This window comes from Rhinoraja longicauda, chromosome 17 (genome assembly GCF_053455715.1).
Source record: "Rhinoraja longicauda isolate Sanriku21f chromosome 17, sRhiLon1.1, whole genome shotgun sequence".
In the NCBI taxonomy this organism is placed as follows: Eukaryota; Metazoa; Chordata; class Chondrichthyes; order Rajiformes; family Arhynchobatidae; genus Rhinoraja; species Rhinoraja longicauda.
In genome coordinates, this window is record NC_135969.1 from 21,387,935 (window position 1) to 21,415,728 (window position 27,794).

Here is a 27,794-nt window from a genome sequence, read left to right on the forward strand (position 1 = left end):
AAGTGGTGTCGCAGGTAGATGGGCAGTGAAAAGGGCTTTTGGCACACTGGCCTTCATCTGTCATGGAATATCACCTGCTAAGTTAGAAATAATGTCTGTGCTGCAGATATGGTTTGTTTGTATGCTATTTTGATATTTTTATATAAAACTATTGCAGCCATTGACAGCTTTCCTTTTATTTTCAGCATGTTATTGATCTACAACTGGCCAAACTGACATGGACTTTTTACAAACAATCTTTGCTCAAGCAGATCCTGACAGAAGGTACATATAGGTTGGGGCAGGACGGTAATGGTTTTAAATTCTTCTTGGAAACTTAGGTTGGGGGATATAGTAACAGAGAACAAGAAAAAAGACAGAAAGGTTGAACATATTTTGCAGCAGTCTTTACATTAAAAAATATGAATACTATGACTACCACAATAATACTTGAAAATACCTGGGAAGAATTAAATAGCATCACCCTCATTGGAGAATTGGCAATAGGTAAACTAATGAGACTAGAGGCTAGTAAATCCAGAGGACCTTAGATTATCACCCTAGGATTCTACAAGGAGTAGCCACAGTGATAATGGATGCACTGTTGTAATTGAATGAAAGTCCTTGGATTCTAGAGGCATGGAAAACTGCCAGTGTGATGCCTTTACTCAAGGAGTGTGGGAGTCTATGGATAAGTTTAGACTGGCAAGCCTAATGCCTTAGAATCAATTATTTGAGAGTTAATAGCAGAACGTTTGGAAATCATATTATAGACAATAGACAAGAGGTGCAGGAGTAGGCCATTTGGCCCTTTGAGCCAGCACCGCCATTCACTGTGAGCATGGCTGATCATGCACAATCAGTACCCTGTTCCTGCCTTCTCCCCATATCCCCTGATTCTGCTATCATTAAGAGCTCTATCTAACTCTTGAAAACATCCAGAGAATTGGCCTCCACTGCCTTCTGAGGCAGAGAATTCCACAGCTTCACAACTCTCTGAGTGAAAAAGTTCTTCCTCAGCTCCGTTCTAAATGGCCTACCCCTTATTCTTAAACTGTGGCCCCTGGTTCTGGACTCCCCCAACATCGGGAACATGTTTCCTGCTTTTAGCGTGTCCAATCCCTTAATGATCTTTTATGTTTCAATAAGATCTCCTCTCATCCTTCTAAATTCCAGAGTATACAAGCCCAGTCGCTCCAGTCTTTCAACGTACGACAGTCCCGCCATTCCGGGAATTAACCTCGTGAACTTACGCTGCACTCCTTCAATAGCAAGAATGTCCTTCCTCAAGTTTGGAGACCAAAACTGCACAGAATACTCCAGGTGTGGTCTCACTAGGGCCCTGTACATCTGCAGAAGGACCTCTTTGCTCCTATACTCAACTCCTCTTGTTATGAAGGCCAACATTCCATTGGCTTTCTTCACTGCCTGCTGTACCTGCATGCTTCCTTTCAGTGAGTGATGCACTAGGACACCCAGTTCTCGTTGTACTTCCCCTTTTCCTAACTTGACACCATTCAGATAATAATCTGCCTTCCTGTTCTTACCACCAAACTGGATAACCTCACATTTATCCACATTAAACTGCATCTGCCATGCATCCGCCCACTCACACAACCTGTCCAAGTCACCCTGCAACCTCATAGCATCTTCCTCACAGTTCACACTGCCACCCAGCTTTGTGTTATTCTGATGACGTAGAATCGTATTCTGGTGACGTAGAAGCACAAAATGCCCTATAACACCATAGCACTATGATAACACCCCTTAAAGCCCAAAAACCTTTCCATCTCCCAGATAGAGAATTCCACAGGTTCACCACCCTCTGAGTGAAGACATTTCTCCTCATTTCCATTCTAAATGGTCCATGGCTTATTCTCAAACTGTGCCCCTGGTCTTAGAATAATTCAGGGGAAGCATATCCCACAAGCCAATAAAGATTTAAAGAATTTTATAATTTTCATAGAAACATACAAAGTAGGAGCAGGATTCATCTATTTGTTCTTTGAACCTGTTCCCATTCAACAAACAACCTGAAGACATGTGACACAGGTAGACAGGATGGAAAATAAGGCATTTGGTACTCTTGCTTTCATCGGTAAGGATATTGACTACAGGAATTGGGATTTAATGCCACAGTTGTACAAGACATTAGTGAGACCACATTTGGAATATTGCATACATTTCTGGTTACTCTGCAATGGGAAGGATGTCATTAAGCTGGAAAGTGTGCAGAAAATATTCACCTAGATGTTAATAGAATTTGAGAGCTTGAGTCATAAGGAGAGGCTGAATAGGCTGGATCTACAGAAGCTTTTACAGACAGGCTCCATCTTCTCCTCTTAATCAATCTCTTTGTCCTCTGTAACTGAATGCTAAACTGCTCCAAGTGTTCAGTCCTGCTACATTTTCCAGATTTTAAATGCCTTCTCTTTGGTCCTATTAATATTCCTAATTTCCTTGACATGCAACATTTGAACCTCTTTGTACCGGAAACAAATAATTGTCATAGTTCATGTCTGCATTATTTCAGTATTATCATTGCCTATCCACAACCAACCTGTGTAAAGTTTCTCAATCTATCCAATTTATGCCTTATACTTTTTTAGATTTCTTTCTTCAGATTCAAGATCCTAATTTCAAGCTTTACTAATTCACTCTCTATCATAGATCATGGAATGTACTATTGCACAGGAATAGGTCCTTTGGTTTACAATGTCTACACCAACAGGATGGCAACCTAGATTAATCCTATCTGCTTGCACATCCCTCTATTTATTTTTCTGTTCACGTGTCTGTATAAATACTTAAATGTTGCAAACATATTTGCTTCAATCACTTCCCCTGGCAGTGCATTCCAGGTACTTACAACCCTCTGGAAAATCTTGCTCCACTGATCGCATTCACATCTTTCCCCTCTCACCTTAATGCTATGACCTCTAATATTTGACATTTCCATCCTGGGGAAAGGATCTGACCATCAATGCTAACTATGTCTCTCATAATATTATATACCTATCAAAGAGGTCCTACAGCACAAAAACAGGCCCTTCGTCTCAACTTGCAAATACCAAGTCTGATACCCGTCTATGCTTCCGCATTTTCCCATGTTTGGCTCCATAGCCCTCTAAGCCTTTCCTATCCATGTATCTGTCCAAATGTTTTTTAAATGTTGTTATTGTACGTGCCTCAACTCCTTCCACCGGAGTCCGTTCCATATGTGCACCATGCTTTGTGTGAAGATTTTGCTCCTCAGGTTCCTATTAAACCTTAAACATGTGGTCTAGGTGCTGATTAAGTCTGGGGAAAAAGACTGTATTTATCCTATCTATGACCCTTGTGACTTTATACACCTCTATAAGATTGGTGTTGGTATTGATTTATTATGTAACGTGTACCATGATGCAGTGAAAAAAATAATGTTTGTGTGCTATCCAGGCAAATCATGAATACAATCAAACCATAGACAAGTACAACAGATAGTGAAAAAGAGAAAAATAAACAGAGTGCAGAATATAGTGTTACACTGAGGCACGGTGGCGCAGCAGTAGATCTGCTGCCTTACAGTGCCAGAGACCTGGGTTCGATCCTGACTACTGGTGCTGTCTGTACGGAGTTTGTACTTTCTCCCCATGATCTGCATGGTCTTTCTCCAGGAGCTTCAGTTTCCTCTCACACTCCAAAGATGTACAGGTTTGTAGGCTAATTGGTTTGGTAAAATTGTAAATTATCCCTAGTGTGTGTAGGATAGTTTAGTGTGGGGGGGATCGCTGGTTGGCGTAGACTAGGTGGGCTGGAACCTTTTTCCGCACTGTATCTCTAGACTAAATAAACAACACAATTAAAGAGGAGGTGCAGATAATGGGAAGTGGAAGGGCAGCAACAAAGTAGATTGGGGATCGGGGCCACATCCTTAGCTTATGTCAAGTCATTCAATAGTTATCAGGGAAGAAGTTGTTTCTGAATCTGATAACATATAAAATTGTTAGAGGGCTCGATTGGTAGATAATGGGAAGACTTTTTGCTCAGAGAGCATGGTTTCTCCTATTAAAGACTGAGAAGAGAAGGAGTTTCCAATGCCAGAGAGCTCTGAGCCTTTTGAATTCCTTGCCGTAGAAAGCTGTGGAGGCTGAATGCTTGACTATTTGAAGCGAAGATAGTTCACTGTTTAGTTAGTAAGGCAATCAAGGGTAATGAGGAGAGAAGAGGAAAGTGGAATTAAGGAAAGTTGGACACAGTGGTCTTCTCTATAATGAAACTGGATCTTCACAGAGAGCTCACTCACCATTGTGCGAGTGCACTACAAAATGCTGAATGAGATAGTCTCGGAACAGACGGCATTTGGAAGAACTCAGTGGCTCAGGCAGTATTTGTGGAGGGAAATGGACAGATGATGTTTCGGGTTGAGACCATTCATCTAGACTGCCACATCTTATTAAACACCGAATGGGAGGAGGAGGCAGCTCTCAAAATATCCCCCTTTTGCAGAATTGTGCATGTTAGAAATTAGACTGAGATGTTCACAACCAAATGATCAATCTCAGCTTACTCTGTGATCCCCACAATCACAGGAAAGAGACCCAACCTGAAACATCATCTGTCCATTTCCCTCTACAGATGCTGCCTGGCCAATGAGTTTCTCTAGTAGTTTGTTTTTTGCTCAAGAGTCCCCAGCCATTTCGATTCACACCACGTGACATAAAAATAGTTGTGAGCTACAAAAATAGATGATATCTTAGGTCAAGTACTGAAGAGGCGCTATCCAGCAGCGACTGCACATCTAGCCGAGCTGTTCCATTGCTGTTACAACATTGCCATCTACCTGACATTGTGGCATATTGCCCAGTTGTGTCACAAAACATGGAGAACAAATCTAATCAGACTAAATAATGTCAAATTAAATCAAATCAAGTTGAGTTTATTGTCATTTGCACATAAATATGATGAAGTACAGGGACAATGAAAATCTTGCTTGCAGCAACATTGCCATTTCATGGTATTGTATTGGTTTATTGTTATGTGTATCAGGTTACAGTAAAAAAAATGTTGTTTTGCACTCTATCCAGTCAAATCATACCATACATGAGTACAAGGAAAACCACAAAGTGCTGAAGTAACAGCGGGTCAGGCAGCATCTCTGGTGAACTTGGTTTGGTGACATTTTGGGCCAGGACCCTTCTTCAGAGTGATTGGAGGAGGGGGGGAGAAAGTAAGAAAAGAGTTGAGGGCGGGGCAACTCCAGTGTGTGGTGGATACAGGTGGGGGTGGGGGGTTATATTAGCAGATTATATGAGTACAATCAGCCATACACAAGTACAACAGGTAGTGCTGATAGAAAAAAACAAGAGTGCAGAACATAGTGTTACAACATTATAGCATTGCAGTCATAGAGTCATACAGTGCAGAAACATTCCCTTAGGCCTAGCTTGTCTGTGCTGACCAAGATGCCCCATCTATGTTAGAGGTGGCACAATGGTGCAGAAGTACAGTTGCTGCCTTACAGCACCAGAGACTATGGGTGCTGTCTGGGGAGTTTGTATGTTCTCACTGTGACTGCATGGATTTTTCTCGGGTGCTCCAGTTTCCTTCCGCATTCCAAAAACATGCAGGTTTGTATGTTAGACACAAAATACTGGAGTAAGTCTTAACCCGAAACGTCACCTATTCCTTTTCTCCAGAGATACTGCCAGACCCGCTGCATTTCTCCAGCATTTTGTGTCTAACTTCGGTGTAAACCAGCATCTGCAGTGGCTTCCTACATAGGTTTGTAGGTTAATTGGTTTGTGTAAATTGTGCCTGGCGTGTAGGTTAGAACTGGTGTATGTGTGATCATTGGTTGGCGCGTATTCTGTTGGCTGAAGGGCCCATTTCTATGCTGTTTCTCTAAACTAAACTAAACTATTAGTCTGATTTGTCCTTTATTTGGCCGATATCTGTCTAAAACTTTCCCATCCATGTTCCTGTCTAACTGTCTTTTAAATGTTGTCATTGTACCTGTCTCAACTACTTCCAGAATAGCCTACCAGACTCAGTTTGACCTATTTCCCAAGAGGAGGTCGAGTTTTACCCCCTTCTCTAGCATAGCCATCTGGATTGTTCTTGATTTACCACCAAGAAGCTCAAGAACTGCAGATGTATGGAAACACCACGCATCATTTAAATGTTTAAGACCTCCCCCCACTCACCATCAACAACACCACAGTCACATCTGTGGAGTCATTTAAGTTCCTTGGAACCATCATCTCCAAGGACCTTAAATGGGGGGGGGCACCATTGAGTCCACAGTCAAAAAGGCCCAACAGAGGATGTACTTCCTGCGGCAGCTGAGGAAACACAATCTGCCACAGGCAGTGATGGTCCAATTCTGTACTGCCATCATAGAGTCTGTCCTCGATCATGGTCTGGTTTGGCTCAGCCACCAACCAAGATATCCGGAGGCTGCAAAGAATCGTTCGATCAGCTGAAAAGGTTGTTGGCTGCAACCTTCCGCCCATTGACGAACTGTACACTGCAAGGGCCAAGAAGCAAACAGGCAAGATCATCTCTGACCCCTTTCACCCTGGCCACAAAACTCTTTGAAGCACTTCCCTCTGGAAGGCGACTCCGGACTATCAAAGCTGCAACAGCCAGACACAAAAACAGCTTTTTTCCGTGAGTAGTAGCTCTACTCAATAACCAAAAGTCTGTAGCCTCTTTTTGCTTGGTTTATTTCATTCACATGTTTAAACTATAATGTTTTATTTATAATGTTTTATGCTTTACTCTTAATTGTTTACTGTATGTTCGTGTTGTTACTTGTGAGCGGAGCACCAAGGCACATTCCTTGTATGTGTACATACTTGACCAATAAATTTATTCCATTCATTTTGATTTAGAGTTATATCACTGTTCCTTCATCATCACTGGGTGTAACTCCCTCACCAGCAGCCTGTGTCAACATCTTCAGAATGCAGCAGTTCAAGCAGGCAGCTCACCTGATAGATGATCAGGGATGGGCAATAAGTGTTAGTCTCGGCACATTGTCCAGGTCATGAAAAGAGGTCTGCTATATATATATATATATATATATGTCTTTATATGTCTTCATCTCTAATAATAGGGATATTGCCTTGTGTTAGTGTGCAACTGTAGATTCCCTTCTTGGGTATCTGTTTACAAATGCACAAAGCACCTCAGTGATGGTTGATTGTGGGAGCTTAGTTGGAATAGATTTATTGGAAGCGCAGAAGATGATCCGATTTAAGCTACGTGTATACTAACTAATGTTCTGGTTTTATTTCAGGTGAACGATATGTCATGACATTTCTCAATGTGCTAAATTTTGGAGAACAAGGTGTGTCTTTTGTTTTCCTGAGATGTTCTATTTGTTAAGTTCAATTTTACATCTATATACTAAAACTCTCGTTTGTTTGTTCCTGAACTACAGCCAAAACGGTACACGATAGCGCAACAATTTTAGGCTCACCTTACTCACCATCGTCCCTTTGGTGGTAATGGGAGTAGTTTCATTGAAATTGGTGTTATATATTTTAAGTTATTCACATTTTAAAGTTTAAATCTATCTCCTAGGGAGGGAGGGAGGGGGGATGTAGGGGGGAGGAGGGAGGATGAGTGATTGAGGGAGGTGGAGGGGAAGGAGGGAGGGGAGGGAGGAGGGGAGGGGGAGGGGAGGGGGGAGGGGAAGGGGGGGAAGGAGAGGGTGCTGCACCAATGCAGGAGAGGTTGGGCCCAATGGGTCCACTTGGTCTAGTGTGTTTTAAAGATAAGCTGATAGCTGGGCATTGTTGATGACAATGCACCTCTTCTTCACCAGGACTACGGTATTGGTTTATTATTGTACAGTAAGCAGCATTATTTGTGTGCCATCAAGTCAATCATACTGTACGTGAGTACAGTCTAGCCAAACATTTACAACAGCTAGTACAAAGATTTTAAAAAGATCGCAGAATATACTGTTACAGTTACAGAGCAAAAATGCAAGTTCCGAAATTAGGTAGGATGGAGCTTATCTAGAGAGAGGTCCATCCACTGGCAACAGTGAGGAAAAGCTGTTTCTGAACCTGGTGCTATGTACTTGCAAGCTTTTGTATTTTCTGCCTGATGGAAGAGGGGAGAAGAGGAATTGACTGGGTTTAAAATCGATTGGGGGGGAGGAGGCTGGTAAATGTTGTAACTTGTATAAATGCAAGTACTAATGAATCCTAAACCTAGGATTCAGGAACCTGGCATCTAACGTGAGTCCCCACCCTGTGTACTTACTCAGCGTGAGTATCAATTTCATGCAGGGTCCTCGTATTACTCCCAAGCTTTCTGGGATTATTTGTTATTTCCCTCATATCTCCCTATCCAGTTCCCAGATCTCCTCACTGGATTCATTGTGATTGTCTCTCCTACCACCAGACTCTCAGAGATCTGCCTCTGCCATAACGACCTCAAACCATCATAACCCCCTTCACCGTCTGATCTCCCTCCACTTCATGTTGCTCCTTCATCCAGATCGTTCCCATGGTTGAATCTGTCTTCAGGAGGGTTGTAGACAAATGTAGATGATGACTGATTACTGTTTTTTTTTGGTGCAGGTATCTATGACATTGTGAATAACCTGGGCTCACTGGTGGCTCGATTCCTCTTCCTTCCCATTGAGGAAAGTTTCTACATTTTCTTTGCCAACGTTCTTGAGCGAGGAAAGGATCCTAGGCACCAGAGGGAGGTAACGTATTGCTTCAGTAATTGTACAGTAGATTTGGCTGTCGCAGGTCCTGTCTTGAGTCACTGTCTTATTCCAGGACCCAACACTGACCTCACGGTAGAGAATGCTGCCACTATTGTAGGAAGGGAGACTGAGAACCCAGGGACAAAAATAAAGAGGTGGGAGAATTACAGAGATGACAGGCTGAGTCCAATTAATTGCTGTCTGGAAAAGTTTTGGATAATAAATGTCAGCATAGATCTTTTTTATTTATTAGTTTTATGGGCTGATCGAGTACTTGCAAAGTCAACAGTCAAGATCACGTAAAAGTTTAGTATAACATGTCACCAGCTCCAATTGAGATGTATCCTGGTTACTGAGGGAAGTGAAATCATGGAAACCGTAACCACAATTCTACAGCTGGTTGGGAGTACAAATCCAGAGATCCTTGGAAGTGGCATTGCAAGTAGATAACGTGGTTGGGAAGGATATGGATACTGTGCTTCATTAATTGGGGCATTAAATTCAAAAGCTGGGAAATTATGCTAAAATTTTATAAAACAGTTGCGAGGCCTTAACTGGAATACTACATGCCCTCATCCTAAAATGTTATCTTCTCTCTTCACAGATGCTCCCACTTTGCTGAATGTTTCAGCATGTTAACCCTTTTTAGATGACTGGTTGGGCCCCAACTGGGAGATTCCATCTTATTTTAGGCTCCACACTTTAGGAGAATTAAGCAGAGAGACTGGAGAAGTTGGGCTTCCTCTCAAAACTAATTAATTGCTGTTATTGTGTTGACAGGAGGAGGTTCGTCTGGCAGCAATCGTTCTGAAGATGCTTCTGAAAATGGTGTTCCTGATCGGAATGACCATCTCTGTCTTTGGCTATTCCTATTCTCAGCTGGCGCTGGACATCTATGGTGGATCATGGCTCAGCTCGGGACCAGGTATCATTCTCTAGGCTGTACATATTTACCCGAGAAGTACAGTTTGTGCAGCTTCACCAGGAGAGTTTCTAATTTGTTTAAAAATGACAGTTCATTGGTATTATAAGATAACAATGCTGATCAGTTTTTCTAATAGACAGGATGTACTATTGACAAGACCAGCATTTGTGTCCAACTCAAATTGCCTGTGTTGTGTTAGCCCCTTTCTTGAACTACTACAATCCTTCAGGTGAGGATAACCCCACAATGCCAGGCAGTGATGATACTTCCACATGTTGTTATTCTCTGTCATGGAGAACACATTGTTGGAGGTGTTTGATCTGCTGCTAATGAAGGATGCACATTTGTGATGCTTATCCCACCTGATGGAATGTGGAGACTGAACACTCACTGAAGACTGAGGAGCAGATGGAAATAGAAGGGGATGCGAGGAGAGGGAACTGATAGAGGTGGAGTGTTATTTTATATAATTTATATTGTATATTATATAGTGACTCCATATTTTGTGAATTTTCTTTTGAAGTAGAATAAAATTACATTCCTTATTCTTCCTTGGTGCTGTGGTAAGAGATCCTGTTAATGTTTCTGTTTGTAGGTTTGGTCTTCAGCATGGCCTCCCATTACATGGATGCCATTTCTGCATCATTGGTGGCCTTGGCTTCAACCGCCAACGCGCAAAACTGCAGGACCATCCTGCAAATGTTTCTGCCTATGCCCTATTTCCTTTAACTCCTTAAGTCACCTCTTTGTCCAACACTGATCTCGTGTTTTCCTTCATGATTTCCAAACGCAGGAGGACGCGGGGAGACCTGAGTTTTACTTTAGAGATACAGCATGGAAACACGCCCTTCAGCCCACCGAGTCTGCGCCGATCAGCAATCACCCCGTACACCAGCACTATCCTACACACTAGGGACAATTTACTTTTTTTTTAACTGAAGCCAATTAACCTACAAACCTGTATGTCTTTGGAGTGTGGGAGGAATCCGGAGCACCTGGAGAAAACCCACGTGGTCACAGGGGGAATGTACAAACTCCGTAGGGACAGCACCCACAGTCAGGATTGAACCTGGGTTTTTCTGGCACTGTAAGTCAGCAACTCTACCGCTGTGCCACTGCCGCCCTAGATAGAAGTATATAAAATGATAAGAGGCAAAGATAGGGTAGACAGTCAGAACCTTTTTCACAATATGGAAAAATCAAATACTAGAGGGCATAACTTTATGGTGAGTGGGGGAAAGTGTAACGGAGATGTATGGTGCATGTTTTTTTAGGCACAGAGGATGGTGAGTGCCTGGAACATGAGGCCAAAGGTGGTGGCTGAGGCAGGTAGGATAGTGGCATTTAAGAGACTTTTATAAAGGCACATGGTTATGCAAGGAATGGAGGGATATATGCAGGTGAAAGAAGTTGTTCTTGGCATCATGTTTGACACAGACATAGTGGGTTGAAGGGTCTGTTCTTGTGCTGTATTTTTCTATGATCATCACTCTTTTAAAGCACCTTGCTTATTGTGAAACAAGGCTTTTAAATGGAAACCTGTTGCTAATGGTAATGAAATCTGTTTTGCTAACTTTAACAAGGATAATGTTATCCGACCATCATTGAAGTAAAAGCTGGAGCCATTCATGCCCTGTGCTCAAAACGAGATCACTTATAGCTGTCATGTTTTGCCTAGTGTTGACATGAAGCATCAGAAGGTGTTCTGCACCCCAGGCAAGAGGATATATTTTGGGGCAGTAATTGGGGAAACCCATGGTTGTAACAGTTTTCTGTTTCTCCAGGCCCTGGTCTCTTGCGATGTTATTGTGTCTATGTGTTGCTGTTGGCTGTTAACGGAGTGACTGAATGTTTCACATTTGCTGCAATGAGCAACCAGGAGGTGAGCAGGTGAGTGATCGAAGTTCATATTAAATTGGTCCTTAAAATTAATAAACTTGCAGGCATATTGAGGCAAAGCAAGCAAGAACACCTCTGTGTACTTCTGATGATTGGTGACATGAAAGCATTGCATTCTGGCCAAATCTTACAAATCCAGATGCTCATCACTTGGCTTCACAAATTTCTGCAACAAAGGTTCACTTATAGCCTGCATTAAAGGGAGCACCCACTGTGGCTCTGGCTACTGCTTTCTATTTGGGCTGACGAGGCTAACCTCTTCACTTTATCATCACTAATCTACTCTTCACGTTCTAAAGTGGGAAGAGTTTGGGGAGTGCTGTGGCACTCCTGAGCACCGAGGGTAAACTGGTTCCATTTCAGACTGTTTCAGTTCGATTGAACACTCACTGTATTTCCGCAAGCCCTGAATCCAATTGTGATAGTTAAGAGTTGTAAATCATTGATTTTTCTCACCAGTTTGTTTATGTTAAATGTGGTAAACAGCTCCAGCATTACAACAGACACGTGCGTTTTGTTAACATTGAATTTTGGAAAACAGAGTCATAGAGTTGTACATCATTGAGGCAGACCATCATGCCTATCTTTACTAATCCCAGTTACCTGCTTAGTTTAATCTACCCTATCCATGCCTCACACAATTTTATATACCTATTTCATGTCACCTCAGACTCCTTCACTACCGGGAAAAACAGACCCAGCCTATCCAATCGAGATTAAACCCTTCAATATAAACAAGATCCTTGTGGATCTTTTCTGCACCCTATCCAGCTTAATCCCTTCTACCCTGCAGTGCAGTGAACAAAACTACACACTACACTCCAAGTGCAGCCTAACCAGCGTTTTGTACAGCTGTGAGATGATGCCCCAACTCTTATACTCAATGCCTTGGTCAATAGAGGCAAGCATGTCATACGAGGGCATGAATCTTTCTATAATAAATGCAAATATTTTTGTATGAAGTACTTTGAAGTTTACTAATATTTGGTTGTTTAATTCAAGGTATAACTTTGTGATGCTGGCTCTGTCTCTGTCATTCCTTGGCCTTTCGTATTGCTTAACTTGGTGGCAAGGAGCCATTGGCTTTATTTTAGCAAACTGTTTCAACATGGGATTACGAATTACACACAGTCTCTGGTACATCAGCCGTTACTTCCGGTCTACTGAACATCGGCCCCTCAGAGGCCTCCAGCTGGCCACACCTTTGCTCCTGGTCTACCTCGCTAGTGGCGGAGTGACTGTTATCTCTCAGGTAGGCACTCGGGTGGAGTTGCTCAGACAAAAATGTCATACCAGGGCCTGTGTCAATAGACAATAGGTGCAGGAGTAGGCCATTCGGCCCTTTGTGCCAGCACCGCCATTCACTGTGATCATGGCTGATCATCCACTATCAGTACCCCGTTCCTGCCTTCTCCCCATAATCCTTGACTCCACTATCTTTAAGAGCTCTATCTAACTCTCTCTTGAAAGCATCGAGAGAATTGGCTTCCACTGCCTTTTGAGGCAGAGAATTCCACAGATTCACAACTCTCTGGGTGAAAAAGTTCTTCCTCATCTCTATTCTAAATGGCCTACCCCTTATTCTTAAACTGTGGCCCCTGGTTCGGGACTCCCCCAACATCGTGACCATGTTTCCTGCCTCTAGTGTGTCCAATCCCTTAATAATCTTATATGTTTCAATAAGATCCCCTCTCATCCTTCTAAATTCCAGTGTATACAAGCCCAGTCGCTCCATTCTTTGAACATATGACAGTCCCGCCATTCCGGGAATTAACCTCGTGAACCTACGCTGCACTCCCTCAATAGCAAGAATGTCCTTCCTCAAATTTGGAGACCAAAATTGCACAATACTCCAGGTGTGGTCTCACTAGGGCCCTACAACTGTAGAAGGATCTCCAGTCGTAATTCAAGTGTTGACTGTTCATCACAGAGTTTACAAGGCAGCATTATTCAGAATAATATCTTGCAGGCTATGTCTAAATGATCTCCAACTGTAAAGGTCTACAGTTCTATGATGCATGCTGATGTACAGGTGACACACTATGTCTCATGCTTCTGGTGGGTTGTACTGTTTTGTCCGCAGGCTGCGTTGTGCTGTGACCAAGGTCTGACGTTCCGCTCGCTTCATGTTCTTTTTGGGGCCCTTTGTTTACTTGCGGTCGTTGTGACAATCGTCTTCACTGAACCCAAGCTTGTTCAGTTCATCAGAGCTCACTTTCTCCCTCGGGACAAAACAGAAATCGTGAAATGGGAATGAAAGCAGTGGAGTGAGTCGAGAGAGCAGAAGACAGAACAATGCCAACAGACTTGTGGGTCCCACCACAACATTGAGTGATGGATTGTGTGGACAAGACCCCACCCCATTGCAAGTGTTCTAACCCCACTGGAATAAAACACTGCCGCCACGGAAACATTCACCCTGTGTGTGAGTGCATGTACATTGTGCAAACATGTATGTGTGTCTGTCGTGTGCCTGTATTTGTGTGTGCCTAATACAGTCCGATCACACGCTCCCCAGAGGTCCAGACGTATCCATCTATCTATCTGTTCCCAAAATGCTCTCCCACTGAAAAAACTCCGATTACCTGCCCCGCTCATTTCCCACCAACACTTGGTTTGTGTATGTGCATATCTGTGTGAGTGTGTGCGTATGTGTGTCTGAATGTGTGAGTATGCGCGTGTGTGAACGTGTGTGTGTTTGTCTGAAGTGTGTGAATATGCGTGTGTGTGTGTTTGTCTGAAGTGTGTGTGTTTGTCTGAAGTGTGTGTGTGTCTGTGACCGTGTGTGTGTTTGTCTAAAGTGTGTGTGTGTATGTATGAGAGTGTGTATGTCTGTGATTATATATGTGTGTTTCTGTGTGTTACTTTCATCAAATACAGTTTTTATTAAGGCATTCTCTCAGGTCTGAGGTCGGATAGTTGATGGAGCCGAGATCAGCGAGTTTGTAACCCGACACCCTGTTACTGAGGGCGACTAAAGAGCTCCAGTCGGACACAGAGGCGGTGGAGGAACTCAGCGGCTCGGGCAGCAAATAAGTAAAGTGAGTGGCGAGGATTGTCGGTGTGAGCTTGTTTTGAAGTCTGAGCGGCAGTGGGTTCAGCACGTTTGAAGTGCGCTTGTACAGGGATTGAGTGGCCCCATGTTGTGGGTATAAAGGGTGGAGCATCGGTGTGTTGTCGATGCCGGTCAATGGAACAGGTTGGGGTTCCTCGGATGGACGGGTCAAGGGAAACGAGACGACAAAAAAAAACGACAAGAGTTGATTAAAATTACTTCACAAACACTTTATTTCAAAGGTTCCGACTTGTATTTTAAGCAGCCGGGGGGTGTGTGGAATGGGAACGGGGTTATTGGAGCTTTAATACAAAATAGATGGCACTTCTTCACAAACTGGATACGGATCAAGATTAAGTGATGGTTAGATTCTCCATAAATGAGTCCCTGATAATATCTCTGCTCCATCGCTGTGAGCCCAGAGCTCGCAGCTTGGCGGTCATTTGTCCAACGCGCTCCCCGGTTGTTCGGCGCCCTTTGAGAACACGGTCTCTTGTCCGGTTCTTGCGGCGCTGAAGACTGACGGAGCGACTACACCTTCCCGCTCTGTTGGTACAAATGTTACAAACTCATCAAAACAGTTAGCGGGAACCCCAAAGTAAGTCCCCAAATCCTCACCCAGAGCAAGACAGCTCCAGCCAGACCCCCGCCCTGATCTCCGCCGCTACTTCATGGGCTGACGAACCTCTCACACAGTTCACAAGGCCATAAGTGATAGGAGCAGAATTAGACCATTCGGCCCATCAAGTCTACTCGGCCATTCAATCGTGGCTGATCTATCCCTCCTAATCCCATTCTCCCGCCTTCTCCTCGTAATCCCTGACACCTGTACTAACCGGGGTAATGCTTCTAGTGGTTTCAGGGTCGGCTGCAGGAGGCGCCCCGGGTCACAAAGAGGGCCGGGAGAGGAGAGGGTTTGTGGGAACTGCTCCAGTACATCGAACTCGGACTTTGAATAACAGCATGTGTAATACATGCAAAATGAATGTAACTGTGCAGTTGCATATGTGACAGAGTACCACTGAACCATTGAGAGGGGAGACAGATACAGTTAATGGGGAAGGGGGAAACTGGATGATATGGGTTTGGGATTGAAGAAAGGGTGCATGTGAGAAGACCCGTGTAGATCAGAAGGAGAGAGAAAGGGGCAAAGGAGGAGCGAGAGGAATCTCAAACATACTCCAAATAACTTGCAGCAAACTTGTGTTGCTCGGTTTCTTTGCCAATCCATGGCTGTGTGCCCTCTGCTTTCTCAGTTGCTCTGTATTCACTCTTTCAAAAATATCATGATTTTGAACAAGCATGTGTCGGCTCATCACATTTCCTCATCATTCACAGCTTTCAAAGTCTTTCAGACTTACACATTTTCTTGGTCAGTCTTTTTTCCCAGAGCAGGGCGTCCAAAACTAGAGGGTATAAGTTTAAGGTGAGAGGGGAAGCTTTTCATAGAGATTAGTCGGTATGTGGAAGGAGCTGGTTGAGGCAGGTACAATGACAACGTTTCGAAGACAAATGGACTAGTACCAAGATAGGAAAGGTTTCGGACAAAAGGAACGAGCTCAGGAAGACATCTTGGTGGCATAGATAGACAAGTTGGGCTGAAGGGCCTGTTTCTGCGCTGTTCGAGTCTGTGCCTCCACAATAAATAGAAGCAGGGGTGGGTCATTCAGCCCTCATGCCTTCTCCATCCTTCATTATGATTAGGACTGACCTTCACTTGCTATCACTTACCTCTCCAGACCTACAACGTCCAGAAATGGATCGACTTCCACCTTGAATATATTGAATAATTTGGCAGAGAATACAGTCATTCATCGCCATTTGAGCAAAGATATTTATTTCTCTTATTTCTGTCCTTATTTTTTTAAATAACCGGTAGGGGTATCAATAACAAGATGGCTTAGGTGTAAGGTGAGAGAAAGGAGGTTTAACTCTATTATCAACAGTTCTCTGGCCACTGGCACTGTTCCAACCAGTTTCAAGCACGCGGTGGTCCAGCCCCTACTGAAAAAACTTAACCTAGACCCCATCTTGCCTAGCAACTACAGACCCATTTCCAAACTGCCATTCCTGTCAAAAGTCCTTGAAAAGGCAATTCTAAACCAATTAGTGCCCTACCTGCACCAAAACACCATCCTGGAAAGTTTCCAGTCAGGTTTCAGAGCCCACCACAGCACAGAGTGCCTTGTTGAAGGTACACAACGACCTGCTTCTCGCCATCGACACCGGCGACTGTGCAATCCTGCTCCTTCTCGACCTCAGCGCAGCGTTCGATACAGTGGACCACACCATCCTTATTGACCGTCTCCGGTACGCGGTTGGCATTGATGGCACTGCCCTGAGCTGGTTCGCTTCGTACCTCAAAGATAGGAGTTTCGCCATCAACATAGGCAGTTATTCCTCTGCTCCAGCTAGCCTCTCCTGCGGAGTTCCACAAGGCTCCATCCTAGGCCCCATTCTCTTCTCTCTATACATGCTCCCCCTTGGCCAAATCATTCAAAGGCACGGCATTTCTTTCCACTGCTATGCCGATGACACTCAGCTTTACCTCCCCCTGAAACCCAACAACCAGTCAAATTTAAACAGCCTCTTACACTGCCTTGAGGACATAAAATGTTGGATGGCACAGAACTTCCTCCAATTAAATGAGAGCAAGTCTGAGGTCATCCTATTCGCCCCCCTGACTCCATCAAATTGATAACAGGCAGTCTTGGAAGTCTATCCTGCCTAGTCAAACCGCATGTCAAAAACCTCGGCATGATATTTGACTCTGCATTAAAATTTGATAAGCAAGTCAACGCTGTGGTAAAAGCCAGCTTCTTCCAACTTCGAACCATAGCTAAAATCAAACCTTTCCTCCAATTCGACGACACAGAAAAAATCATTCACGCTTTCATTTCCTCCCGCCTAGACTACTGCAACTCCCTATACACTGGGATCAGCCAATCTTCCCTGTCCCACCTGCAACTGGTCCAAAACGCTGCAGCGAGACTCCTGACGGGTACCTGTAAAAGGGACCACATCACCCCGATTCTGGCCTCTCTCCACTGGCTCCCTGTACGGTACAGAATCAACTTCAAGCTCCTCCTATTCACGTATAAAGCCCTAAATGGACACTCCCCCCCCCTACATCAAAAATCTTCTAACCCCCCTCTCTAACTCCAGGTCCCTCAGGTCGGCCGACTTGGGGCTACTCACTATCCCGCGGCCTAGGCTTAAGCTCAGGGGTGACTGCGCTTTTGCGGTTGCAGCTCCTAGACTGTGGAACAGCATCCCTCTCCCCATCAGAACTGCCCCCTCCATCGACTCCTTTAAGTCCAGGCTCAAAACCTATTTCTACTCCCTAGCGTTCGAGGCTCATTGAGGAGGCGCTGTGAACTGTTTGCGTGCTACTGTATGTTTCATTTTTTTCCCCATTGGAACCTAATCAGATGTACAGCACTTTGGTCAACGTGGGTTGTTTTTAAATGTGCTATACAAATAAAATTGACTTGACTTGACTTGGGATCTGAGGGGACAGTTTTTTAATAGAAAGTGGTTGGTATCTGGGACCTGAGGGAGGTGGTGAAGCCAGACACGGCCACGCGTCTAAGAGCCATGAGACTTTGAAACAGGCAAGGCGGGGCGATAGGGGTGGTTCTGTGCAGAGGGAGAAAGGGTGGGCATGGAGGGTTTCCGTGTTTTACCACTCTGTGGCACGGTGACTCCTGGTCCTCCCAATTGTGTACGTTTCAAGCTGACCCCCTCTCATTTTTCAAGAAACTCCAGAGAGTGGAAGTCGAATTTAGTTAATCTAAAACCACAAACTCGCCGTCCAGGAATCAGTCTGACACACTTTCGCTACAACCCCTCCGTCGGGAATTGTCCTCCTCCCCCACCCCCACTCCACCCCGTTAGAAAAATCTATTTTGCCACCAGCCCCATCGCGAGGTTCACTCAGAAACTTCTGATAGATGGTCATCGACTCGAAGTGTCGGCTGATCCTCACCACTGCGAATACGGACCCGCACGTTCATTTTTTAAATTTTATTTTCGACTTTTTCATTGTCCAGGGAATTGTTAGTAAAATAACCAGAAACGGAGTCGGATATTTTGATTTCGATACGAAATAATTTCTCTTAATTAAGTCACTTGTCCGGGTAATCTCTGAGTTTGGGGAGTTTAAAAAGCTGTCTCTCGCCGAATATCCCAGAGGATCCGAGAATTTCCAAATGCATCGTTTATTTCATGACAAAGTTTAAGATCACGCTTTGTACATAAAAAGACAACGAGTTTGTGCGGGACAGGGACGTCGTTGGTGGACTTTACACCGAACCTGGGGTTCAGTGAGTTTGTCTGAAGGAAAAATTAACGGAGATCAGAGACAAAGTATCACCCCGGCGTCACAAACATCGCCGAATGGGAAAGGAGGGGATTCGCTTTAAAATACTTACCGCATTGTCGCAACACCTCGTATGTTTTGGATTTGAGTGGTTGTTTAGCGCTCAGTTTGTTCCGGGCTCCTTTGATGTCTTCCTCTTTCATCGGCGGTCGTTTCTTCTTCACAACTTGCGCCTCCTAAATGTCAAGAAACACGGTTTTACAAAAGGCGTTTAGAAAACATTGGACACAGTCAGTGCAGCGGGAGTAACCGTGTTACCTGCGACATATTTCTCAGCTTTTTGCTCGCTCGCTCGCTCGCTGCGAATCCAAGGAGGGGCTCAATTGCAGCGAGTTTTTGTTGCTGGGAACCTTCTAATTCGGGAGCCTGGGAATGAGTTCAGACTCTGTCACCAGGCGGCTATTATTAACCATGATTCTTCTTTGTAGAATGTACCGAACCTGCCTGATGTTTACAGACAGCTGCGGACCCTGGCAACAAATTATATCGAGTTTATTGCACGCGAAAGGCGGTGGGTTTATGAGAAGTGGACTTTACACAGGTTTCACCATTATGGTCTGGTCAGCTATTGTATATTTATTTGTTGTGTAGTTACGTTCATGTGCCTGTAAAGCTGCAGGGAGTAAACATGTAATTGTTCCGGTCCTGAGGCAGACGGCAATAAAACTGAAGTCAGTCTGAAGAAGGGTCTCGACCCGAAACGTCACCCATTCCCTCTCTCCTGAGATGCTGCCTGACCCACTGCGTTACTCCAGTATTTGTGTCTACCTTCGATTTAAACCAGCATTTTCTGCAGTTTTTTTCCCCTACGGCAATAAAACTCTTTACTTTCATCCTTCTTGAGAACTCCGGATTGTGGATAAAGAGAAACTGGCGGATCCAGTTTACAGAGGGAACTAACACCTCTCGAAAAAGGAACCGGAGCATCCTGAACGCAGCTGAACTCCAGTCATGACTCGGCCTCTATCCGTGGCCCCAAGATTCAGCCCATTCCATGTTCAAAGTATTTACCCTGCTTGGAGCAGGCAGAAAGAACATCGTCACACTTTTCCTTTTGGTTCGGTGACGATGAACATAGTCTGAGACGAAAGTCAGAACATGTTTTGGTCACCCTGGTATTGGAAGGATGTTGTTAAGCTGGAAAGAGTGAGGAGAAGATTTACCAGGATGTTGCCTGGACTTGAGGGCCTGGGCTATAGGGAGAGGTTGGTCAGACTCGGATTTTATTCCTTGGAGAAGGAGGATGAGGGGTGATCTTATAGAGGTGTATAAGATCTAGAGGGGGATGGTTAGGGTGAATGCACAGTTTTTTAAAACCCTGAATCAAGAACTAGACATAAATTTAAGACGAGAGGGGAAAGATTTAATAGGAACCTGAAGGGCAACCTTTTCGCACAGAGGGTGCTGTTTTGGGCTATGGCTTCCTCCCCAAGAGTTGGGCCATGAGGCCTGTTTCTATGAGGGGTACTGATTGTGTATGATCAGCCATGATCAAAGTGAATGGCGGTGCTGGCGCGAAGGGCCGAATTGCCTACTCCTGCACCTATTGTCGATTGTTTCCATACTGCAAGACTCTATAGGCACATGGATGTACAATTGAGGGATATGGATCTTGTCCAGGTAGATGAGATTACTTTTTCTTGGCATTATGTTCAGCGCAGGCATTGCAAGCTGAAGAGCCTGTTCATGTGTGGGACTGTTCAATCTTTTATGTTCTCTATTCAACAATTTGGATAAGCGTGTATTCGGCGTGATTAGTAAGTTTGCAGATATTTGGTAAGTTGGTTATCTAGAATCACTGCGGAATCTTGATCAGCTGGGCAAGTGGGCCAAGGGAATGGCAAATGGAGTTTAATTCCAATAATGTGAGGTGTTGCATTTTGGGACATCAAACCAAGATAGGACCTTCACAGTAAATGGTTAGGCCCTGGGGAGTGTTGTGGAGCAGTAGGGTCTAGAACAAGTATATAATTCCCTAAAAGTGATGTTGCAGGTAGATAGGATGGTAAATACGGCTTTTGGCATGTTGGCCTTCGGGGAATGGAGAGTAGAAGTTGGGACATTATGTTACAGCTGTACAGGAAGCTGGTGAGGGTGCACTTGGGAGTATTTTATTTTGGTCACCTTGCTATAGGAAAAATGCCATTAAGCTGGAAAGAGTGCAGAAAAGATTCATGAGGATGTTGCTCAGATTTAAAGGTCTGAGCAAGAGGGAGAGGTTGAGAACTCTTGGATTTCATTCCTCGGTGCAGGAGGCTGATCTTATAGGTATATGAAATCATGAGGATGGGGTGAATAAACAAGGGTAAGGGAATCAAGAATTAGATTTAAGGTGAAAGGGGAAAGATATAATAGGAATCTGAGGAGCAACCTTTTCCTCGCACAGGGTGGTGGGTATATGGAATGAGCTGCCATGGGAAGTGGTTGAAGCATGTACAATAACATTTAAAATACATTTAGACAGGCAAAGGACCAGTTTCCTTGCTGTGTGACTTTATATCATCAACTAATTGCACAAGACTGGAAAAGGGCCCTTTGGCCCATCTACAAATGTCCCATTTGCTTGCATTAGGTCTGTATTCTTCTATGCTTTGTCTATTCATGTAAATGTCTCAATGTCTCTTGGGGAATCCAAGGAAGATTTTGTTCACGCAGATTGTTGCAATCTGGAGCACATGGCTAAGACGGTGGACACAGCACTCTTACATTTAAGCGGCATCTGAACTAGCACGTGGATTGCCACAGCAAAGTAGGCTAGAGATCAAGTGATGGTAAATGGGAATGTATAGCTGCTGAATGGTCAGCATGGATATGGTGGGCTAAAGGCTATCTGTGCTGTGTGACTCTATGACTAAGCAGAGATCCCTCTCAAAGTAAGTCAGCATTGAGGGTTGAGGATTGTTTTCAGCCAGAAGGTAAACTTTTGGAAATCTCTTGTTAAAGGTCTCGAGGTTAGGTCACTACACAGAGAGACAAATAGTGAAAGCTTCAGATATTTAGGGAACTAAATCAAGTAGGGGTAGTGGAGGAATATGACACTTGGGTAAACAGGATCTGGAATGGAAAGCAGGTACAAGGGATGAATTCATTCTTTAAAAAAATGCTCTAGTGTGCAGAGCAATATCAGAAGTGAGAATAAAGCTTCAAACTAACCATCCATTCCAATGTTTGTGGCAGAGTGAAACTATGTACCATCTCTGCAATGTGTCAGGCAGACATGAAGCACTTTCAGTAGTGTTAAACACTCACTATAAAGCAGATCATCAATAACAGGCACCAGAAAAGTAGTTCTGAAATTCCCAATACTTTAATATAAAGTAAAATACAAGGTACATACAGCTTATACTCAACTCCCAGACATTTTCAAATATAATTAACTCTTCCTGATTGCCAAAGTGGCATTTTGCTGATTCTTCTGGAGTGTTTCACTGATTCAGGAGTTTCTGCACTATATAAACTATACTAGAAGGAATGACAGACGACCCAATTGAACATATTAGTACCAAGCAAGACACCGCTATAAACATCTAAATCCAGTTATACCTGTTGTGTCCATTCTGTTTCCAATTACACCAACAGCCTTTAACAGCTGTTGTTAAATCCTTCAATAAGGCCAAACTTTAAGATAAAAATGCTGCTTAAATTTGAGGCGTACTCTTGCATAAAGTATATCTCCAATATTTGTTACCTGCTAATCTCACCTATGGAAAGGAAGTACAATACACAATTTACTGAACTGAAAGTCAATACAGGATTGACTGGGAAAGTGGGTGGAGGAATGGCAGATGAAATTTAACTCAAGATAATCGTGAAGTAATGCATTTTTGGAAGTTAAACCAGAGCAGGATATACACTGAATGTCAGGGCCCTAGAAAACAGAAACCGAGGGTGCAAGTAGAGATGCTCCCCAACTCACTAAGGGGTGCATCCCAAGTCGGAAATGGAAGTGCTACTTCACACGTATAAATGTACTTCTCAATGCAGAGACCACGTGGGAGCATCCACAAGAACTAACTTGTGGAAATGGCCACATTAGCGCATTGCTACCGAGACTTGCAACTTGAAAATAAAGCAGTGGGCTTAAAGACTTGCTTACGTAAGTGTGAGTTTACGCAAGTCGTCTATTATGCAAGTCAGGGAGTGCCCCTCATCGTTCCCTGAAAGTGGCAACATAATTAGACAAGGCAGTGAAGAAGGCGTTTGGCACACTTGCCTTCATTGGATAGGGCACTGAGTACAAGAGTTAGGGCAATGTTAAAATTGTACGAGTTGAGGGTGAGACGGCAGGTGAAATATTGTGTGCAGTTCTGGTCAGCAGTGTAGGATGTGATTAAACTATAGAGGGAGTGTGCTGGTCTGCTGGACCTATACATACCAATTCACTTTCCAGATCAAACAAGGACAATGAATCCTGCTTATGACTAACTACTACCCTTGCTCAACTGATGAGCAAGCACTCTTCCATAATGAATGCAACTTAGAAGAATTATGAATAGCAAGGTATGGGACATAAACTGGGTGAGGAACTTCAGTGTTCATTACAAGGAGTGGCTCAGTAACACGGATGGCTGAGCTCTGCCAGGCTGGGCTCAGGTTGGTGGTGAGAACAATGAGAAAACCCACGTCACCTTGCATTCCATAAACTACGGCTCAGATGCATCTGCCCACAATATCCCCAAAAGTGACAGGCACACAAACCTTGGGGAGAAAACATGCCACTGGAATGAGGACCCTCTTATGTGTTGTGTAGTCTAACATTCTGCTACATGAGATAGATTCAGAACAGCTGAGAATAGCATTGATTGGTGCCCTGGCAATGACTGTAACACAGCTGTAGTGACTTCATGCAATTCCAACTCTTTGCCCTACTTCAACTGATCAGTTTGGAAAAGATCTGTCACCATGCTGAGAACTGGTAGATTGAGATTGTACAATTTTAAATAATTAGAATACATTTCCAAATAAAATAGTATGTACCTCATATTCACTTTAAAACAATTCAAGTCTATATCACTTTCTCAAATTCTATTTGTAAGAGGCATTTTATCCAAAGTTCTGAGATAGCCACAAAGTCATAGAACATGGAAACAGGCCCTTCAGCCCAACTTGTCCATGCCGACCAAGATCCTCAGCTAAGCTAGTCCCATTTGCCCGCGTTTGGCCTTTCAATGAAGAAATTCACTACAACCTTAAAATTCAGCTAAAGGACAGCTTTAAGATCAGTAATAATCCAGGGCAATGTTTTGTTAATTTACACCTATATGGAGAGAGAACATAATGAAAATTAGTATTATCCTATTGTTCAAGCAGGTCATACCATGAAATGCCAAAGTGAATAATAACTACAGATTTAAATGTAAATCCCACCAAAATAATAGATTACTTTGCTGCTTAGTTTAATGCAATATTGAAAAATGTAAACACCAGGATATGTTCTCTAATAATTTTAGCTTTCACTGGTAAAATGAACAACACTCAATTTTATTAGTGAACAACCAAAATTGGTTACGTAAGGAAAGTGATTGTGCAGTGTTGTGTGCAGCTAGAGAAGCTGCTGCCTCACAGCGCCAGCGACCTTGGTTAAGTGTTGTCTATGTGGTGCTTGCATGTTCTTATTACTAGGAGGGTCTCCTCCAGTAAATTTTCACATCCGTAATTTGGTAGGTTAATAGACCACTGCAAATTGCTCCATGTGCGTAAATGAATTGCAGAATCTAAGGGAAGTTGATGGCGATATTGGGAGAACAGATTGCAGGTAAATTAGTGAAGGAATAGAACTGGCAAAGATTCAGTGTGTAAGAAGGAACTGCAGATGCTGGTTTAAACTGAAGATAAACAAAAAAAGTTGGAGTAAACTGGAGAGAAGGTCCAGAGATGCTGCCTGTCCCGCTGAGTTACTTCAGCTTTTTGTGGCAAAGGTTCAATGTGTTGAAGGGCTTCCTTCTATGTTTAAAGAACTATGAAAATGGATCAAACACATTGTTAGCAGTCCTAACTATGCACATCTTAGTTCCCAATCAAACCCTTATCACTCCACCACTGAGCTCATCCCATCTCCTCCCGCATCACTGCTGACCTAACTCTCCACAACTGCACAGCAACTCCATCCAACACTCAGCTTCTTCATTTATCTGTGCAGCAGCTCTGCAGTGCCTGTTCTTCCTCCCACTTCAAGCCTGTATCATCATTCCCTGCCCCTCTCCCATCTCTGCTACATTCCCTTCATTTCCCCAAACATCAATCTTCTATCTCCCCATCACCACCTTTAGCTTTCATAATTGCTCTTATCAGGTGTCTCCTCCCTTCCCAGTGTTTCCTCCGCCCTCCGCTGTACCACAGAATCCTCCTTCCAATACACACGGCAAAAATCCCTTGGTTGGCCTGCACTCATTGGGCCGAAGAGCCTGTCTATGCCAATTAGCTCTGTGACCCTAGAACTTGAGAACAAGCCACAAATCTTCACTAACTTGGCTCAGCAGCAGCAGCAGCTTGTCTTTGTTACACAGCTTTAGTTTCAACCGCAGTTCTAAATAGGTAAACCTGATGTCCTTCCACCATTCAACCTCCAAATTACATCAACAATTTAAATTCAAGTGAAAGCTTCAGTTTACTATTTTGAAAAAGTATTGAGTATTGTATGCAGTTGTGGTTGCCCCTTTACAGGAAGAATGTAGAGGTTTTGAAGAGACTGCAGAGTTGGTTTTCCAGAATGCTGCCTGGATTAGAGGGAATAATCTATAAGGAAAGGTTGGACAAACTTGGATTGTTTTCTTTGTAGTATAAAAGATTGAGGGGAGAGCTCATTGAAGTATACAAAATGAGAGGCATAAAAAGGGTTTTGACAGTCAGAATCTTTCGCCCAAGGTGCAAGTGTCAAAAACAAGAGGGCATAGGATCAAGATCAAAGTTTAAAGGAGTTGGCGGGCAGGGGGGTAAAGTTTTGTTTTATACACAGAGTGGTGGATGCCTGGAACTCACTTCAACGGGTGCTGGTGTAACAGTGCCATTTAAGAGACTTTTAGATAGACAAATGGAGGGTAATGCAGGGAATGGAGGGTAATGAAGCATATGCAGGTGGAGGAGATTGATTTAAGTAGGCATTATGTTCTGCACAAACATTGTGAGCAGAAGGGCTTTTTCCCGTGCTGTGCTTTCCTATGTGCTATGTTAATTTTTCACTTACATGAAAAATACATTTTAGTTCATTAAGGTTAATTATTTCAAGTCTGGCAATGGGGAGTGCTGGGAGATAATTCAGTGTAGAATAAGCAGTTGTTAACAGATTCAGTGCAAAGGGTGTACACTGCAATCCACAGACCTGTCCTTCTCAAATGGAATACAGTTGTTAATAAGCTAATGAATATAATTAGTTAAAACCATTCATATCAAAATCATTATACTTTGCCAGAAATAACAGTCTTGTTGAAATTCACTTTCTATGTACAAGTAAACTAATATTCTGAAGGTGAGTGACATCAATGATGAAATGGAATATTTATCAATTCATGTGCCCAGCAACATCATCAACTATTTCTAGGGCAGGGACAACACAGATTAGATACAGATATCTGCTCTCTTACATTATCCCATAAAACTCATCCAGGACATATATGTACCAGGTAGTACAATTTCTATTCTAAAAGGTGTCTCAATACCATCATAATTGTCAATTGAACTGTGCAATAGTTGTATCTCCCACGTTTTGTACTTTTATCTCTTACACCAAATTTAGATAGGAATGTTTCTGTCAAGGTTTTTTCAAATGAAAATCATACACATTCAGATCTTAATATTGAACAAGAAGCTTCAATAAACTGTCTCCAATTAATTGATATATATTTGGTCTGTCGGAGCAGGTGATGAAGTAGAACTAGGGAATTACTTGAGAACAGAGAAACACGGAACTGCAGATGTTGGAATTTTGAGTAAAACATAAAATGCCAGATAGCATCTCTGGAGGGAATTAATAGACAATGTTGCAGGTCAGGACCCTTCAGACCCTTATTTGAATTACATGAGAACATTTCAAGTGTCAGATAGTGATGGGCAATTGCCCTTTAATTATTTTTTCCAGCAATGTGAGAATTGCTGCTACTGACTAGCCTCCTACCCATCGGAGATGTGAAACACTTCACAAATAAAACAAAATAATCTCAACTGCTAACATACATGTTTAATAAATATGGGCAATAGGATATGGTCCAAATGGGTGGGCAAGGTTGAAAAGACAACAGGAGGAAAGGGCAGGGAGCATAGAGATGGAAAAATGAGCGAGCAGGGAAGAAGGAAGGGGTGAGAATGGATGGAGGATACAGGGCAAGAAGAGGAAATTGAAGATTGGATTAATGAGATTGTAATTAAGGTGCTAGATTCTTGCCCTTCCATCTGTTGTTCCAGCATTTTCAATTTGGTAATTGCCAATTTGTCACGTGTTAACAGATCTCCAATGCAATCATGTTGTGCTGAAAAAAAAGAGTTGTTAATTGTCGTCTTTCAGAGTTGAAAATTCAGAGTTTTTGGTCAATATATTAAAGGTACAAACAGACTGAGCGACATATTTAATAACTTACAACAAGGGTTCAAAACTTGATGTGCTGAAGGAAAACTGTTCTCCTGCACCCAACGGCCCTGAACATCATCCATGTGCAAATAATAGGTAACATTGATCAGGAATGTTTGGTATCAGTGCAAAGAGGCGAGCTGAAACCACAACCACAAAGCACCTCAGCCTCACCCTAATCATCTTTCAGATCCCTGTGCTGCTCCACACACTGTACACAGCTCATTTTCACAGTGTAGTTTGTAGCAAGGAAAAGATTCCCTCTGCATTGGCATGATTCTC

At 43.3% G+C, this 27,794-nt stretch overlaps 2 protein-coding genes across 5 annotated transcripts in view; one reads left to right on the forward strand and one right to left on the reverse strand.

The window, feature by feature from the left end:
* The window catches only part of rft1 (RFT1 homolog), a 28,616-nt gene extending 11,762 nt beyond the window's left edge, over window positions 1–16,854 (forward strand). For both annotated transcript variants that reach the window (XM_078414308.1, XM_078414309.1), the window contains exons 7-13: window positions 186–264; window positions 7,262–7,312; window positions 8,559–8,689; window positions 9,473–9,617; window positions 11,402–11,507; window positions 12,519–12,768; window positions 13,600–16,854. In XM_078414308.1, the coding sequence (XP_078270434.1) occupies window positions 186–264; window positions 7,262–7,312; window positions 8,559–8,689; window positions 9,473–9,617; window positions 11,402–11,507; window positions 12,519–12,768; window positions 13,600–13,773 (936 nt within the window). In that variant the 3' untranslated portion in view covers window positions 13,774–16,854. The remainder of the gene's footprint in view (window positions 1–185; window positions 265–7,261; window positions 7,313–8,558; window positions 8,690–9,472; window positions 9,618–11,401; window positions 11,508–12,518; window positions 12,769–13,599) is intronic.
* LOC144601837 (musculoskeletal embryonic nuclear protein 1-like) lies at window positions 14,797–27,790 on the reverse strand. Of its 3 annotated transcripts, none has more exons than XM_078414313.1 (3): window positions 27,687–27,790; window positions 19,005–19,128; window positions 14,797–15,117 (listed from the first exon to the last, which is right to left on the reverse strand). In XM_078414313.1, the coding sequence occupies exons 1-3, from the start codon at window positions 27,693–27,695 to the stop codon at window positions 15,011–15,013; spliced, it is 240 nt and encodes a 79-aa protein (XP_078270439.1). In that variant the 5' UTR covers window positions 27,696–27,790; the 3' UTR covers window positions 14,797–15,010. The 3 variants fall into 3 exon arrangements, with proteins under 3 accessions (XP_078270439.1, XP_078270437.1, XP_078270438.1); XM_078414311.1 differs by lacking the exon at window positions 27,687–27,790 and adding an exon at window positions 19,721–19,842; XM_078414312.1 differs by lacking the exon at window positions 27,687–27,790 and adding an exon at window positions 19,211–19,307.
* Window positions 27,791–27,794: the final 4 nt, after the last annotated feature.